At 38.5% G+C, this 17,390-nt stretch overlaps 1 protein-coding gene and 1 pseudogene across 4 annotated transcripts in view; one reads left to right on the top strand and one right to left on the bottom strand.

Moving 5' to 3' along the window:
• INPP4B (inositol polyphosphate-4-phosphatase type II B) overlaps nt 1-17,390 on the bottom strand; it is a 704,914-nt gene that overhangs the window by 117,322 nt on the left and 570,202 nt on the right. For all 4 annotated transcript variants that reach the window (XM_040250456.1, XM_040250457.1, XM_040250454.1 and 1 more), the window contains one exon: nt 14,527-14,730. In XM_040250456.1, the coding sequence (XP_040106390.1) occupies nt 14,527-14,730 (204 nt within the window). The remainder of the gene's footprint in view (nt 1-14,526; nt 14,731-17,390) is intronic.
• On the top strand, nt 7,747-8,406 carry LOC120871614 (annotated as a pseudogene).

Below are 17,390 nucleotides of genomic sequence, written 5' to 3'. Positions count from 1 at the left end.
TCAAAGAACATAAGTGGCAAATATGAACAGAGGACAACATTAGTAACAAGGCCCCAAATCCATTCGTGGGCCCCAGATATGAAATAGGGAGTGGACTATAGGGAGAGAAGGTGATAATTCACTTCTTAGAAGATAATTAAGAAATATTATTAATTACCAGCAAGATAATTATTTTGGAGCTAGGATGCTAACAATGAGTAGGAAACATTTTTGAAGATGTACCTTGAGTATCTGATTTCTCTTCTAACCAAGCCATTTTCCATCATGTCTCTGAGAAAGCATATGCACCGAGGAAAATAACCAGCAAAAATCCATTCTCATTTTGGTGACTTTTTATTCATGAGGCCAGTCTACGTGGGGGTTTCTTTTTGTTTAGATGGCTGGTATGGCTGGGACGTACTCTACTTTCATCCCCACTAAAATCATGAAGAGGATCGCCTGCTTGGCAGGGAGAAGACAGTGGAAACATGAAGACTGGATTCCCACCTTCCCCCTCCCCATTTTCAGGCAAGAGAAATATGATCTGCCTCCAGATTTTGTTTATCCCCTCAGCCACGTGACAGGTTTAGAAACACACACACACACACACCCAATGACAACCTATCAGAAAAGTAGATGGCTGGACCTTCCTTCTTCTCCCCCTCCAATAGCAGTTATTAGCCTACTACTTAAGACAGTAACTGAACATTGGTGGGTTAAAGTCTAACCTTTATTAAATGGAGCTTAATGGTGTCCTTGACCTTAATAACACCTTCAGAAAAACCCAACTTCTAGAAGGGGAAGTAGCTATCAACTATTGCTCAGCAATGAGGGGAAAAGTCAGTGGGGAGCAAGCAATACTATTTATTCCATTCTGAGTCAGCTTCTGATCTTGCTTCTTATTTATTTCTGGGTTAGGACCGAAGCTAACATGCAGGTCAAAGCCAGTGGCAATGGATGCACACATTTGAAGGATGGAGACATGAGTAGCCAGGGAGCTATTACAACTGGCCAGTGAACCATGAGGGTAGGGAATATGGTGCTTACTCAGCATGTCACACATTTATGAGCTCAAGAGAAATCTTGATTACTTTGGATCAGCAGTTAACATTAAAAAAAAAAAAAAAAAACTCCTTCAGCAATCCTTAGCTGATTAACTTTTCTAGGGATGACCTGATCAGCAAGAATGTAAAGGCTAAACTAGAGTTGATATGGGGACCCTGTTATATCTTTATCTCCATGCATAATTTGCCACTGGTCACTATGAATTTCTGAGCACTTTGATTAGAACCAGTTAGAAAATGAACAAGACCAATCTCATCTTTACAAAGAAGCTTCAGTCTGTCCTTGAGTTGACTGAGAGTAGTCTGCACTCTACAAGCCTGGTTCCTCCATACTGCAAATCTCTGTTCATTCCATAGCTTGGTAACTCTCCTTTCTGAATCCTGGTGTTGCACATATAATACTTTATGGTACAAAATGGCACATTCATGGCCCAAGCTACACACTACACAATACCTACACACATGTATATAAACACCATGTCCACGACATACATATCATGTCCACTAAAATCAGCCAGATATGTGACATCCATCAGAATTGAGATGCCCCCAACCTTTGCTTCTTATTCATCCTCCTGCTTAATTTCATCCACTTACTCATGCAATAATCCCTGACCTCGGTTTCCCAATGACCACACTGCTGGCCTTAGCCTGAAATTCAGTGCCTATCTACACAAGTGATTCAGATAGTCAGTCACTGTTTCTCCAATAGGTGACCTCTCCAAAGTCCCTGGTTTGGATCTTGCCCAGACCTATTGATTAGCTCTCACATGATCCAGCCTACACACAAGAGCCACATTTATCTTCACTGATAACCAGGCTTGTGCCATCCCTCTTCTGATCAAAAGCAGGCTGAGTACTGCAGCAAGTATCTTCTCTTCTCTCAACTTAGAGCTTGTAGTTGAGTCAACCAAGATCCCAACTCTACACATTTCTCTTTAGTTTTCATAATGAAAACTTCATCCAGGTCAGTCTCCTTGCTGCCCTAGAAACATGCTGCTAATTAGCTCAACATATATTTTCTGGGCATAGGCTACCTGCCTGCTGAGTGCTGAATATCAAAGATATGAAGGAAACCTTGGAGGAACTAGTGTTTCTAACTTGACACATGCTGCTTTTTATGCTTCAAGGGCCTTTTCCTTTACCTTCCATCAATCGAAATTCTCACCTTTTCTGGTTCCACACATCTAAGAACTGTTCCTGCTATTCTCTCTCTGCTTAATGCATCTTTTCTTTTTAATACACAGTGGGCTCTATAAGGGAAATGACCATTATTTATTAATTCTTTTCTTCCCAGGTCCTAGTACTCATCATGCATGCATGCTAAGTTGCTTCGGTTGTGTCTGATTCTTTGTGACCCCATGGACTGCAGCCAGCCAGGCTTCTCTGTCCATGGGATTCTCCAGGCTAGAATACTGGAGAGGGTTACCATGCCCTCCTCCAGGGGATCTTCATGACCCAGGGATCGAACCCACAATCTCTTGCATTGGCAGGTGGGTTCTTAACCACTAGCATCATTTGGGAAGCCCCTAGTATTCACCACTCCAGTGTTCTTGCCTGGAGAATCCCAGGGAGAGGGGAGCCTGGTGGGCTGCCGTCTATGGGGTCGCACAGAGTCGGACACGACTGAAGTGACTTAGCTTAGCTTAGCTTATAGATAAATAAAAGAACGAATAAATTAATGAATGAAACAAGGAAGGAAGACACGTTTTTTTCATCCTCTTCAACCTTCATGTAACTTCTCTCTGAATTCTTTTGACATTTTTAATGTGTCACATAACTACTTTCGTTCTGAGAATATCTTTCAGTATCTCTGCTTGTTTTATGAGTGCTGGCCATTTACTTGAATGAGATGATATGGCTGTTGAGGTCAGAATCCATTTTTCTTTTTTTGACTGCATTTGTTTTCTGCCAAGCACCCATGACATTGCTGCATATTACTGATGCTTAATTAACATTTGCTGATTAACTTAATAGCCTGCTATTTAGGAGTAAAAATAAAATAAGATACAACTAAAAGAACTATTATCACAAGTATCTTCAAATTGAAGTTAGAAATAAGCTCATATTCTGAATGGCTGAGTTTACCCTAACATGTGTCACATCAAGCTATAGATTCCAATCCATGGAAATATGAAACAAAGCTTTTGTTTAATAATAAATTAAAAATGACTGATTTACTAAAGCTTTTAATTTTAAATTGGTAATTGGGTTTCAGCTGTACACCATCAAACCAGACATTGTAACAGTCAAGAAAGTATCCAAGGGAAATGATGGTATCCAATATAAAAACCACAGGAAAATCAGTCTTACAGGAATAAAAATAAAATATCTCTGTCAAAAACAGTGACTTGAGTTGGAAGACAAACTGCTGAGCCAGCAAATCCATCAGTTCACTATTCTTCCATTAATTCTGAAAAATACATTGAACCGGTCTGTATCAAACACTGTATGAGGTGCTATAAAACAGGGGGCTGAAGGTGAATGGATTAACTGCATGTGGAAAACTCTTGAAATTGGTAGGATTTCATGAATATGCATGCCCATAAAGATCTCATTTGGGGTTTCTTTTCTTTATGAAAAGAACATTTGTGCATTTTAATGGACAGTCATGAACTTTGCTTAATCACCTTTTGTGGACTTTAATATCAGATAAGAATTCAGAGCACATCTCTCTTGGGTGAAATGGACTGGAGAAGTTCAGGAAGTTTTCCTATCCATCAAGAAAACAGATGATGGAACACTTTCCATTGCCATGCAGGGAACAACTGGCCTAATTCTCCCTGTCTTTTCTGATGCGAAGAACGGATGCTTTCAGTGTTCCCTCTTTGTAATAAGATTAACCAAACTAGACAACCCTATTAGGCATGACTTAGGAAGGAAAAAGAAAAAGCTGAGACAAGGGTAAAATACCTACTTTCAATTCATATTTGCTGGGAAATATCTGAAATTATTTCTGTGTAACTAGAACCTTTGCAATCAGCACATAAATAATCAAATAAAAAATGCAAATTACCACCACTAGGTTTCTGGAAGCTGTTGGAGACCTTCACTCATCATTTTATTAACTTTGGTCATCTCTGATGTTCTATGTCCATCCTGAATTTTACCACTTCTATACTTGGAGATAATAGTGAAAATGACTTGAATAGTTGCTTCAGAGTTGAATATGACTCTGGGAAATATGCACTAAGGAAAGAGGGATTTAACTGGGTACTTTTAATTGGAAGAGAGAAACAAAATCCTCAAAAAAAAAAAAAAATCCTGAGTTCTAATGGAGGAAAAGGTACCTGACGTGGTGCTGAGTTAAGTTAAAATTATTCCATGTTTCCAAATATGAAGGAAGACAAGAACAGTAATTTGAGAGGAAACTTCAAAGTCATTAATGTATTCTACAAATGTATATTGGGTACCTTTTATGAGCTAGTGCTCTGCTAACTAGAGGGACACAAAAGTGAGCATGGCATTGTCTTTGCCCTTAAGCAGTTTATAAAGTTGAATGTATGGAAGAAATAGACATATAAACAACTGACTGTATTCAGTGCTTACGAGACTGTGTGATCATGGGATGCAAGAATAATGCTTTATTATACAAAATACTTTGGAGTTGAATGTATATATAATATAAACTTTGAAAGTAAATGGCCATATTTTAGTAGACCTCTTACTGACTTTAGGTAACAAAATCATAAGGTAGTGCATTAGAAAAAGATCAATCAGATTAGTATCTAGCTGCCTATAAGATATCATTACTTTTAAAAAGTGAGAATGATTAATTTCCTTCTTATTAAGATCAGGTCAATGGTTTCACATAGCATAATTCTAGCCAGTCAGAGAACTGAACAGAAATGCTTTGGAATATCAATTTGCATAGGGACATTATGCATGACCTCAACTATTTTCCCTAGAGGTAAGGTCTAAGATGAACAAAAACTGGCAAGAGAAGTTGAGACTACAGGTCACTGAAGATTGTTCATAGATGAGGAATCTGGCTAGATAAGTTTTGTCATCAACAGTATTTTGCAACCATGTATGCTCACTGCCAGCAATAATGACAATATACATAGCTGTATCAATCATCTCATCAAACTGAAACCTTCATATTTGTTCTACACACCATTAGAGAAAGGTGAAATACAAAATAAACTGTGAGAATTTGGTAAAGAACACATCAGAAAAATGTAAATCTTACTCAAAAATTCAAGCCTTGGGAATTTTGAGTTGCAGAGAAACCACGTTTTTTTCAGGTTGTATAGAGACTTTATTCCAAAAAGGCCTGAAATAAGTATTGCTGTGAATGTGTGCTATTGTTTCTATACGCTATGAAATTACCAAACACTTAATACAGACTAATGCGAACCATCTATTGTGCTTATGTGACATAAACACTTTTTGCCATAATAAAGCATAGTAAATGTTCTCCTAGCTTAAGAATCGAAACTAATATTACATTTGATTTACACTTACGACACGAAGAAAGGAAATTAATTGACTAATCTGGATGCTGAAATGTTTCCTGATATAGAAAAGTAGTTCAACTAAAAATATGAGTTAGGGATATGGCTAAAGAATAAAGTTTTCTTAGTCTCACATTTTGCTTGAATGGATCGGAATCTAAAAGATCAGAAGTTTATCGTTATTCTTTAACAATTATTGAAGGAGAGTAGGCAGATTTAGCCCCAAACCCATCAGTGTTAAATCACAATTTTCTAGAGAACAGTATAATTACTGGAAGCCACAAAAACTGGGTCAATATAATACTTTGGTGGGATGACATGCTTTAATATTTTGGACAAACTAATCTTGGAATCCCAGCTGTTGGCAGCATCTGCTGTAGAGATGTAGAGAAAGAACAGCAATATGTCATCTTTACCAGCTAAAACATGGAGAGTGCTAGATTAGTCTATTTCTTTGCACAGATTGTCACAAAAATCCCCATATTCCTACCGGGTTTAATTGTTTACTGACTTTTGAAGAAAATAAACCTTTAAAGCTCTCAATTATTTAATAAATAAAATTCGGCAAATAATAGACTTTTTTTTGGCCAGTGATCATTTCAGTTTCAATCTCTTCCTTATTGACTAGATAATTATTATCTAGATTCATATGTCATTAATTTTTCCAACAAACAAGTTGAACAGAGAAAGGACATTCTCACATTCATGGAGTTAATAGAGATTCTCTCCTGACCTCCAAAAGAGAGGTTTTTTACATGCATTAGCTCACTAGAACGTGAGTAATTTACTAACATGAACTTACTTTCCAAATATTTATTATGGAAAACTAAATGCAGTTGTTCAAGTTAGGTAATTGTTAAAACTACAGCCGCAGCCAGAAATTAAATAAATCAGACTTTTAAAAAATAGAGCTATTATAATCTTATGTACAAGCCTAAATTAACCTACACGATCAGAGTGTTTTGCTATCACAGAAACCCAATTAAATTAATTGTTTAAAACGTTAAATTATTTCAGAAAGTTGACTAGACTTGTAATCAGTGCTGAAACTTTTCTAACACCTAATTAACCAAGAAAAGTGCTACACAAAATTATGTTTCCAATTCATTTAATAGTACAGTCTCTAAAGGCATTTCCAATTAGCTACATTTTCACTGGATTTACTCAACTTTTCAAAGTGAGATAAAGATCTGAAAATAAGGTTAAGTGGTTATAACTTCAGTGATTTTTTAAAATAAAAGATTCCCATATTTTATTTCTATTTATATATATATACATATATATATATATATATATATGCACCTATTCTTTTTCAAATTCTTTTCCCATTTAGACAAAGGGATCTTTCTAATAGAAAGTGGTCTCCAAGGAACATCAATAACAAGTTTGATTGTTATATAACATTTTATTGAAGCTCCTTGGCTGGCCCTCACAAGGTCTGGAATTTCAAACTTTTCTCAAATGTTGCTAGTAACCAACTTCAGCCACTTTCTTTGGTGTCTATTTGAAACTTCCACCACTCTGCTCAGCCTGTCCTCTCTGCCCTCTTCTGCATATGATTCTGCTTTAATGACAAAAGAAGACATCCGGGTTAATGTCTGAAATATAAAAATAACTTGTACAACTCAACAGAAAAGAGCAAAGCAAATAATTTAAAAAACCAGCAGATGAACTGAACAGGTATTTTCCCAAAGAAGACACGAAAAGGTGCTAAACATCACTAATCATCAGGGAAAAGTAAATCTAAGCCATGGTGAAAGACACCCCACAAATTCTAGAATGGGTATCATCAAAAAGAAAATAGATAACAAGTGGTGGAGAGGATGCTAAGAAGGGAACCTGTATGCACTGTTGGTAGGAATGTAAATTGGTACAGCCACTATGGAAATCAGTATGGAGGCTCCTCCATAAAATAGAACCACCATATGATGGTTCCACTTCTGGAAATATATTCGAAGGAAACAAAATCTCTATTGCAAAGAGATATCTGTACCATCATGTTCATTGCAGTATTATTTATAATAGTTAAGATATGGAAACACCCTAAGTGTCCATCAACAAATGCATGAATAAAGAAAATGTGATATACATACATATATACAAGCATACACACACACACCCCACCCCACCCCCACATACACACATATATATACTTCAGCCACAAAAACGGAAGTAGGAAGACTGCTCATTGGGTACCTTTGTGCAATTCTGGTCACTCTGAGTGGAGCCAGAAAACTTGAAAGGCTATGATGGCTATGAAACCCAAGCTCTACTATCCAAACAGACAAGGCCAGATGGAATTGGGTTTAAACTGTTGATGGAGTCAAGTTTGATGAAGAATTTTTAGAAACAAAACAACAGTTGCAGAAATCGCAAGATGGTAACCATCTGCTGTCCTAACAAGTACCAGTGGTGGAAATTGATTGAAGCTGGTGCAGACCCGGAGCATCCTCCACTACAGAGCAGATAAGCACCTTCTCTTTGACAAAGATCTCAAGGAGAGAACCCTGGTTGACATGCATGAGGAGGGGACCCTGGATCTTCTGGAACTGCTTATCAAGTGTATCCTTACCTCAAACCAGATGATCAGCAAAAGAAAGTGGTTAACATAGCCCAGAAGCTATACTTAGATACTTTCCTGGGTTTGAAAAGGTTTTACAGAGTCATGGACAAAGGTTTCTTGTTGGCAATCAGCTGAGCCTTGCAGACATTATTCTACTCCAGATCATTCTGGCTCTAGAAGACAAAAACATCTTAATATTCTGTCTGCCTTCCCGCATCTCCAGGAGTACATAAAGAAAATAAGCAATATTCCTGCAATTAATAAATTCCTTGAACCTAGCAGTGAGAAGCAGCCTCTGCCAGATGACATGTGTGTGAAAACCATGTACAGCAACTGTAAGTGAGCACTGCCCCGAGACTGCTATGTCCACAGCAGTCTCAACTGAAGCCAGGCTGCCAGGATCCAGCTCTGTTGTGGTGCTGTGGATATTGTTCCCAAGTTGGTTTTTCATATCCTGATACCTCTTCTAGAAACTCTGACCTTTTTTTATCCAGTGAGTGATTGTTACAGGACCTCTTCTGAAAACCTTTGTGGCGAGGCTGGCATTTAGGTTAGAGCTGCTGTGTTTACTCATTTCCTAGCAATGAGGATGGGTAGGATCTCATGTTGTCCCCCGAGCTTTGGTCCTCTCCTTATCCCATTCTCAGTGCCCTCCAGTCTCTTCCTATTTTTAGTGTCTAATAACAATGGAGTTCACTAGATAGTAACTCTCCTCTGAGCCAAAATAGACCCATGGTAGTGATGAATGCCTTTGATATTCACCAAAATAAAGGATTTACTAATTTAAAAAAAAAAAAGGAAGGAAATTCTGCCATTTGCACCAACATAGATGGGTCTTGAGGGCATTATGCTAAGAGAAATCAATCAAATAATGGGAATACAAATATTGTATAATTCACTTATATTGAGACTCTTAAAAAAAAATAACAAAAACAGATTCATGGAAGCAGAGAGTAGATTGGTGATTGCCAGAAGTGAGGAGGGGAAGACAAAAAAGGTGAAGGTGATTAAAAGGTACAAACTTCCAGTTATGAGAAAAGTTAAGTCCTAGGAATGTAATATACAATACGGTGACTACAGTTAACAAAACAGGACTGTATGTTTGAAAGTTGCTAAGAGAATGGGTCTCAAAATTTTCATCGCAAGAAAAGAAAATCGTAGTCCTGTAAAGTGATAGACATTAATTTCTTGTGATTATATATATGCAAAAAATCACTTTGCTGCATACTTTACACTAATACAGTGTTATATGTCAGTTATAGCACAATAAACCTGGAGAAAACTATTTCAAATAAAGAACAAAGAAGCCATCCAGCCCCACCCACCCTCAAAAAAGTAAAATCCATTTTTACATCCTTCCTGCATTCTCAGCCCAGCAGCACACTTCTGCCCAGGACCTGTCCCCCACATGCCTACTGGGATTGATTATCTTCTTTTCTTTGTAAGGGCCTTGTTCTATGAGTCACTACCTCTCAGCATTTAAGTGCTTTTTCGAGCAATAAACATAGTCAATTGTACCACCTTTAAAACAAAACTAGTAAAAAACTAATAAACACACACACACGCATCCCAATTACCATTATCAGCTAACGTGCTCCTGTCTGAAAGGTCACCTCATCCTCCTTTTCATACTGTTATCTTCTACTCATATTTAATTCTCAGGAAACACTTCTGGAAATCCCACTGTGACCACTAGAGTCTCACTTCATCCTATATATAATCCTAAATTGCACAATCACTGACACTGGTATCTCCAGAGCCCTGAATAGGCTCTGGAACCCTTGCATCTGTGGGCAGCTCACCTCTGTGTCCCCAGCACCTGGTACAGTGATCCCAGCAGAACAAGTGCTTTGTAACACCCACCGTATCGAACGTTCACCACTGACGTCAACTCACCATTTTCTCCCGCTGTCTTCCTTTGTTCCCCATCATAAGTTTATTTAAAATACTGAGCTGAAATCTCTTTAGCAAAGCCTAACTTCTTCCACCTGTCTTTCTACATCCTTGTCACAACATTTTGTGACTATTTATTAACAGATTTTTATCTACCACTAGAATCTGAGCTCTAGGATCTAACAGTCTAGCATGATTTATCTTGCCATTTGGAGTATCTGTGATATATAGAAGGTCTCAAAATGTATCTAAAGGAAAGGGAATAAGGAAGGAGGGAATGTGAGGGGTGACTTGAGCAGAAGGAGGAGGAAGAGGTGTGGGAGGGAGTTTGCATAACACAATAAGGTGAAAATTATGAAAACAAAAGATACACAGTTCCAACAATCTCCCTTGATTTAATATAAAAGTGGTAATTATTTGTCACAAAGTTAACCGTTAGTTAGGTCGCTCAGTCCCACGTTTTGAGACCCCATGGACTGCAGCATGCCAGGCTTCCCTGTCCATCACCAACTCCTGGAGCTTGCTCAAACTCTTGTCCATCGAGTTGGCGATACCATTCAACCATCTCATCCTCTGTCTTCCACTTCTCCTCCTGCCTTCAATCTTTCCCAGCATCAGGGTCTTTTCCAATGAGTCAGTGCTTCACATCAGGTTCCCAAAGCACCGGTGCTTCAGCTTCAGCATTAGTCTTTCCAATGAATATTCAGGACTGATTTCCTTTAGGACTGATTGGTTGGATCTCCTTGCAGTCCAAGGGACTCTCGAGTCTTCTCCAACACCACAGTTCAAAAGCATCAGTTCTTTGGTGCTCAGCTTTCTTTATGGTCCAACTCTCATTATCTATACATGATTACTGGAAAAACCATACTTTGACTATAGGGACCTTTGTCAACAAAGTAATGTCTCTGCTTTTTAATATGCAGTCTAGGTTGGTCATAACTTTTCTTCCAAGGAGAAAGTGTCTTAATTTCATGGCTGTAGTCACCATCTGAAGTGATAAAGTCTGTCACTCTTTCCATTGTTTCTCCATCTATTTGACATGAAGTGATGGGATCAGATGCCATTATCTTAGTTTTTTGAATGTTGAGTTTTAAGCGAGCTTTTTCATGCTCCCCTTTCACTTTCATCAAGAGGCTCTTTAGTTCCTTTTCACTTTCTGCCTTTAGGGTGGCATCATCTGCATATCTGAGGTTATTGATATTTCTCCCAGCAATCTTGATTCCAGATTGTGCTTCATCCAATCCAGCATTTTGCATGATATACTCTGCATAGAAGTTAAATAGGCAGGGTAACAATATCAGCTTTGATGGACTCCTTTCCCAATATGGAACCAGTCCATTGTTCCATGTCCAGTTCTACTTATTGCTTCTTGACTGGCATACAGATTTCTCAGGAAGCAGGTCAGGTGGTCTGGTATTCCCATCTCTTGAAGAATTTTCCACAGTTTATTGTGATCCATACAGTCATAGACCTTGGCATAGTCAATAAAGCAGAAGTAGATGTTTTTCTGGAATTCTCTTCCTTTTTCTATGATCCAAAAGATGTCGGCAATTTGATCTCTGGTTCCTTTGCCCATTCTAAATCCAGCTTGAACATTGGGAAGTTCTTGGTTCACAGATTGTTAAAGTCTAGCTTGGAGAATTTTGAACATTACTTTGCTAGTGTGTGAGATGAGTGCAATTGTGTGTTAGTTTGAACATTCTTTGGTATTGGAATGAAGACTGACCTTTTCCAGTCCTATGGCCACTGCTGAGTTTTCCAAATTTTCTGGCATATTGAGTGCAACACTTTCACAGCATCATCTTTTAGGATTTGAAATAGCTCAACTGGAATTCCATCACTTCCAGTAGTTTTGTTTGTAGTGATGCTTTCTAAGGCCCACTTGACTTCATACTCCAGGATGTCTGGAGTTAACAGTAAGTTTACTTCATGACAATATAAGTTCTATTCTATATCTACTCAAACTCTTTCAGAGTCACGATCCAGATTTATTTATTGCCTATGCTGTGTAGCATGTGGGATCTCAGTTCCCTCACCAGGTACTGAATCCATGTCCCCTGCATTGAGAGAGAAGAATCTTAACCACTGGACCACCAGAGAAGTCCCACAATCCAAATTTATGATCTATCCCATTTCCTCACTTATCTCAAGGACTATTATTGATCCTCATACTGAGGATCATATATAACTTACACATCTAAAAAAAGATAATACACGGCAATAATAGTAAAGTAATACAATTCATGTGCCTGGCCCTTTGCAGGACATGGAGTATTATCACACAGGCAAAATCATCTATCTCTGGACCACACGAAGAGCTATGTAGAACAGATGCTGTTATTTTCACTTTATAGTGGAGAAAATTGAACTTCAGAGAGGTTACGAGGTATGGATGTCTCGGAGCATTAGAAGTAGAAGGTGAAGGTAAAAAGAAGAAATATTAGATTTTCTCTTTTGAAAATGATTCAATGGGAGAAATGCAATCTTAATCAGTGACAACAAATACTTATTCAGTATTTACCTCTTGGAGCCCAGCTCTGTCTTTCCTGTGATAGTAATTTCATCAAAAGAAAGAGCAGGTATCACTTCATAGCCCTGCAGACCGCAATTTTTTGAGTGACCTGAGCCTTGCAAATAATTTATTCCCTGAACACTTGTAAATTTAGAGTGGCAGGGAAAATAATCATTAACTGTTTAACATCTAATACAGTTAGCATACAACAGCATTTTCTTGGTCAAGAAAGTGATATAGTAAGGAGTTTCTTTCTGTATGTGTATGTGGTACTTCCAAAAGTTCTTAGATAATGGAATATATATTGATTCAGGAGAAACACACTGTTCCCTCTCACCCAGAGAGAGAAACCTTGGTTTTCTCCTGTTTTATTCTGCCCACCTAGGGTTCCTATCACCATGTTGACTTATTTGGTTTATTTGCCTTTGTGTGGGCTTGCATGCTTGCATGCTAAGTTGCTTCAGTTGTGTCTAACTCTTTGTGACCCTATGAACCACAGCCCAGCAGAATCCACTGTCCATGGGATTCTGCAGGCAAGAACACTGGAGTGGGTTGCTGCACCCTCCTCCAGAGGATCTTCACGACTCAGGGATCAAACCTGCGTCTTTTATGACTCCCGCATTGACCAGCAGTTTCTTTACCACTAAGAGCCACTTGGGAAACGTTTATTTGCCTTTACTAGTTATTTTTTCAGAAGCTTTTATGTGGCCCTTCTTTTGCCAATTTTAGAGCCACCTGGAGCAACATCTTTTAAATAACAAACTCAATAAGCAAAAGAACTTAACAGATCTCTATATCCACTGCCATTTAAATGTTAACGTTTTTTAAGTATGCCCAAAACTAACACACTGGACTGCACCAATGAAAATACTTGTTGCATCCAAGTCGTGGATTATTGATGATTACTGACTCTCTAAAAACAATTTTAATGGTTTATATCTCCTTAATAAATAAGGAAAATATTACAGCCTTGCAATTGTGGCATCCTTCTTTGGAGAGAGTCAATTCCTAGGTAGGTTGATAAGAAGTCAAGGGTTCTTAAAGAGGAGAAAGAGGTCCGGAGCCCTCAAGAAGGAGAAAGGGGTCTAAGACTCTCAAGGAGGAAAGGACAAATGTTCTTTTCTACATTGCTTTGTCTTAGTCAGTATAACAATGGATCTTGCTTGAGGACGTTTCTCCTTAACAAGAACCTTCTGACTAATCCTGTCGTCTTAAAATGTATAGTATGGGAGTGGGTCTGGTAAGATCTTTCTATTGTCTGTTCTAATCTTGGTAATTTAAGATATATATATTGTGGGAGTGGGTCTGAAAAAAGTATATAAGGCCTTGATAAGACTAGCTAGGGGGCCATTCTCTGCCCCCCTTCTGATGTCTGATGTCTATGTCAGAAGCTTTCACTGTCGCTTTTCTCACTTTAATACAACTCTCCTACACAAAAGTTCTTGAGTAATCAAGCCTGATACCTGGTCCTGAAGCTAAATCTTCTTCTTTGGAGATCAGGAATCTGACATGGTTCTCTGGCTATCACTTTGATGGTATTTATTGGAGATATTATTATTTGACTACATTATATGTACATTAACATATATAATGTAGCGGTTCAGGGGTAAAGAATCTGCTTGCCAATGCAGAAGATGCGGGTTCAGTTCCTGGGTTGGGAAGATCCCCTGGAGAAGGAAATGGCAACCCACTCCAGTATTCTTGCCTGGGAAATCCCTTGGACAGAGGAGCCTGGTGGGCTACAGTCCACGTGGTCGCAAAGAGTTGGACATGACTTAGAAACTAAACAGTAACAAAGGACATATGTAATATATAAATTTTCACATCAAATAAATGTGGTTGGGTTAAAACTTTCACTTATAATTTGCCCCCAAGGAAAAAAAATATGACCTATTTACCCACAATCTGTATTATGACTGCTTTCCAACATGTTTTGATGAAAAGGAGAGATCTCTTGACACTTCTGCTCTGTTTGACAGTACTAAATGCTAAGGTGTTAGTACTTTTAGTTATAGCACTGGGGAGGCAAGCTAAGTTAAAAAAAAATAAAAGACTTACCCACTCCTCCTCGTCATAGTCTGAATGATGTGGAATGGAGTCCTGCCGTCTCACCGGCAGGGGTGGGTCCTGGGAAATGCTCTCCTCTGTGCCACTCTTAGGAGAGGGTGGTTTCTTCAGGACACCTCCCGGCCTGGCAGTGTAAAGTGCTAAAAGGGCACTTCTGACCAGCTGATCCTTGAAGGCATGTACAAAAATCTCTGTCTGGAAAGAAATTGACAAGGATTAGAAACGCCATGGTAGGTACCTCAGCAGAGAGCTATGGAAAGGTCAATGGCAGATTTGTTGACACTTAAGTGGTGTGGTTGGTGGAAAAAGTACAGGCAACAGAGAGAGAAAATGATTCATACCAATCAATCGAAAATAAGTTTGTTTTCAGGCTGCTGCCAAGGCCTTGAGTTCTAAAGTTAATGCTGAGGTTCTATGGGCACTATAAGCTCCATCTGTCTCCTCAACGCCCCTCTCTTTTTTTCCAAATCCTGTTGTTAATTTCACCGGGGATTATCATTTGAACACCATCTACCTGCTGTGTCTTTCAGGTAATTTCCAAATATGCCTTTAAAGAAAATGTTATCAGACTATGTTTATTTTGTATTTTCAACAGAGTTAAAGGCTGAAGAATGACATATCTTTGCAAAAAAAAAAAAAGAAAGAAAAAATAGAGGCAGGAGACCTTGATTCTTTTTAGCATCATGGACAGATTTCGAAAGTAGAGATGACACAGGCAGTCTTCCTCATGAAAACATTTGGCTTTTATTTCCTATTATTACCCTCTAAACTGTCTCCGCCACCAAATGGTTTCAGTAATGTTCAATGTTAACGAGGTTACTGTGAAATTTGCCATGGTAGATTTTACAAGCTGGTGGTAAATACCTAGTAAGTACGACTGTAATGACTCCTTTCCAACAATAAAGAACTTTACAGCTGTATTTGCATTTTCCTGATGAAATGTTTAATGGCTTCACCCTGTTATATACTGCAGGGTGTAGTCATTGATTTTCTGTATTATAGTACACTTAACATGCAAGTGGCCTAACAATCTGTTCAGAGTAGAGAAATAACACAAGCATGGACTCACACTGTTAACATATTTATACTCTGTAACCTGTTGGGAAGGGGCCCTTTAACCCATAGCATTATTTTGAAGAACACATCATTTACTGAGATCATCTTGGCTAAAACGTTGTCTTCACCAATGCTATAACTTAAGGTAATCATTTATTGGTGCTCTCTAAATCAATCCTCGGAGAAGGCAATGGCACCCTACTCCAGTACTCTTGCCTGGAAAATCCCATGGATGGAGGAGCTTTGTGGGCTGCAGTCCACGGGGTTGCTACAAGTCGGACACGACTGAGCAACTTCACTTTCACTTTTAAATCAACCCTGAATATTCATCGGAATGACTGATGCTGAAGCTGAACCTCCAATACTCTGGCCACCTGATGAGAAGAGCTGACTCACTGGAAAAGACCCTGATGCTGGGAAAGATTGAAAATGGCAGGAGGAGAAGGGGGTGACAGAGAATGAGATGGTTAAATGGCGTCATCGATTCTATGGACATGAATCTGGGCAAACTCCGGAAGATGGGGAAGGACAGGGAAGCCTCGTGTGCCGCAGTCCATGGGGTCACAAAGAGTTGGTCTCGACTGAGTGGCTGAATAACCACTCAATAGGTGGTCTACAGCACCATGCCCAATCGTTGTTACTAAATTGTCTCTAAATTTCCCTGTTGTGTCAGCAATTACAGAAAACCAGTTAAACCATGTGCACCTAATAAAACTAAGTCACATCTGTATAGCTACATCTTTGCAATGGATTGTGAAATTCTAGAGCTAGAAGGGACCTTGAGTGGACCTCTTCACTAATAAGATAAAAAACTAAGAAAAAAGCATGGTGGCTTGTCCTAGGGCTGACTACTGATTGGAAGCACAAACGAAACAGAGCCAAGGTTTTCTAACAAATTCAGTATCTTTCCCCGACTCCATACCACCCACCAAGACGATCAGCCTAGATGCTTCTGTCCGTTCTCCTCTTCTCTAACCCCAGCTTGCCGTGTTCCAAACATCCACCAGCTCTCATATTTACTTGTGTCCACAATTCAGGATGTAACTCTCTTCCCTGAGAAATTTTAATGAATGGTTTTCAATACTCATTTAATCTATTAGTCATGTCGGAGGCACTTTGAAGGTTAAGTAGACAAGAAATATGATTTTAAAAGGATAATATTTTAAGAATAAGTAGACGGAAGATATTTTATAACAAATAAGTTTTCTTATTTTAAAAAATAAAAAGGCAGGTTTTTTTTTTTTTTTTAACTAAAAAGAACTGATGCAAAAGTTGGCTACACAAGTACCAATCAGTATAGTTGTAGGCAAAATGGGAAACATGCTGTATACATAATTTTTCAGAGAGCATGGATGTCTCTATCAATGTGAATTTAAATATTAAAAACATGAATGTACTTCCACTCAGCTTAACTATTTCTCTCCTGAGAGTTGCAATAAATTCTTTTGATTTATTTTTAGAGCAAAAGAGCTTGACATCTTTCACTTCTGCTACTATAGCTCTAGTCTCCATCAGGCTCACTAATTACTATGTAGCTGCGTACTATTCACACCCAATGAAGTTTCCTATGGTTCTTGTAATCACCACTATTTCTTCCCATGGTAGCACACACAGAGTTTCTCAATTTATTCAAATCTCATTTGGGTTGATTTAGCACCAATGACGTGGGAGATAATATACAGATTCTTGCAGTTTTAAAAACCCAGAATTGTTTGGAGGGGGGCAGGGGTAGCTGAATATAATGTTCAAAATCTTAAACACAATAAAAACTGATCTACTTTGTGTCTATACTGAAACAT

This window comes from Oryx dammah, unplaced genomic scaffold (assembly GCF_014754425.2).
Source record: "Oryx dammah isolate SB20612 unplaced genomic scaffold, SCBI_Odam_1.1 HiC_scaffold_12, whole genome shotgun sequence".
Classification (NCBI taxonomy): Eukaryota; Metazoa; Chordata; class Mammalia; order Artiodactyla; family Bovidae; genus Oryx; species Oryx dammah.
This window is presented reverse-complemented; position numbering and strand designations above follow the sequence as displayed.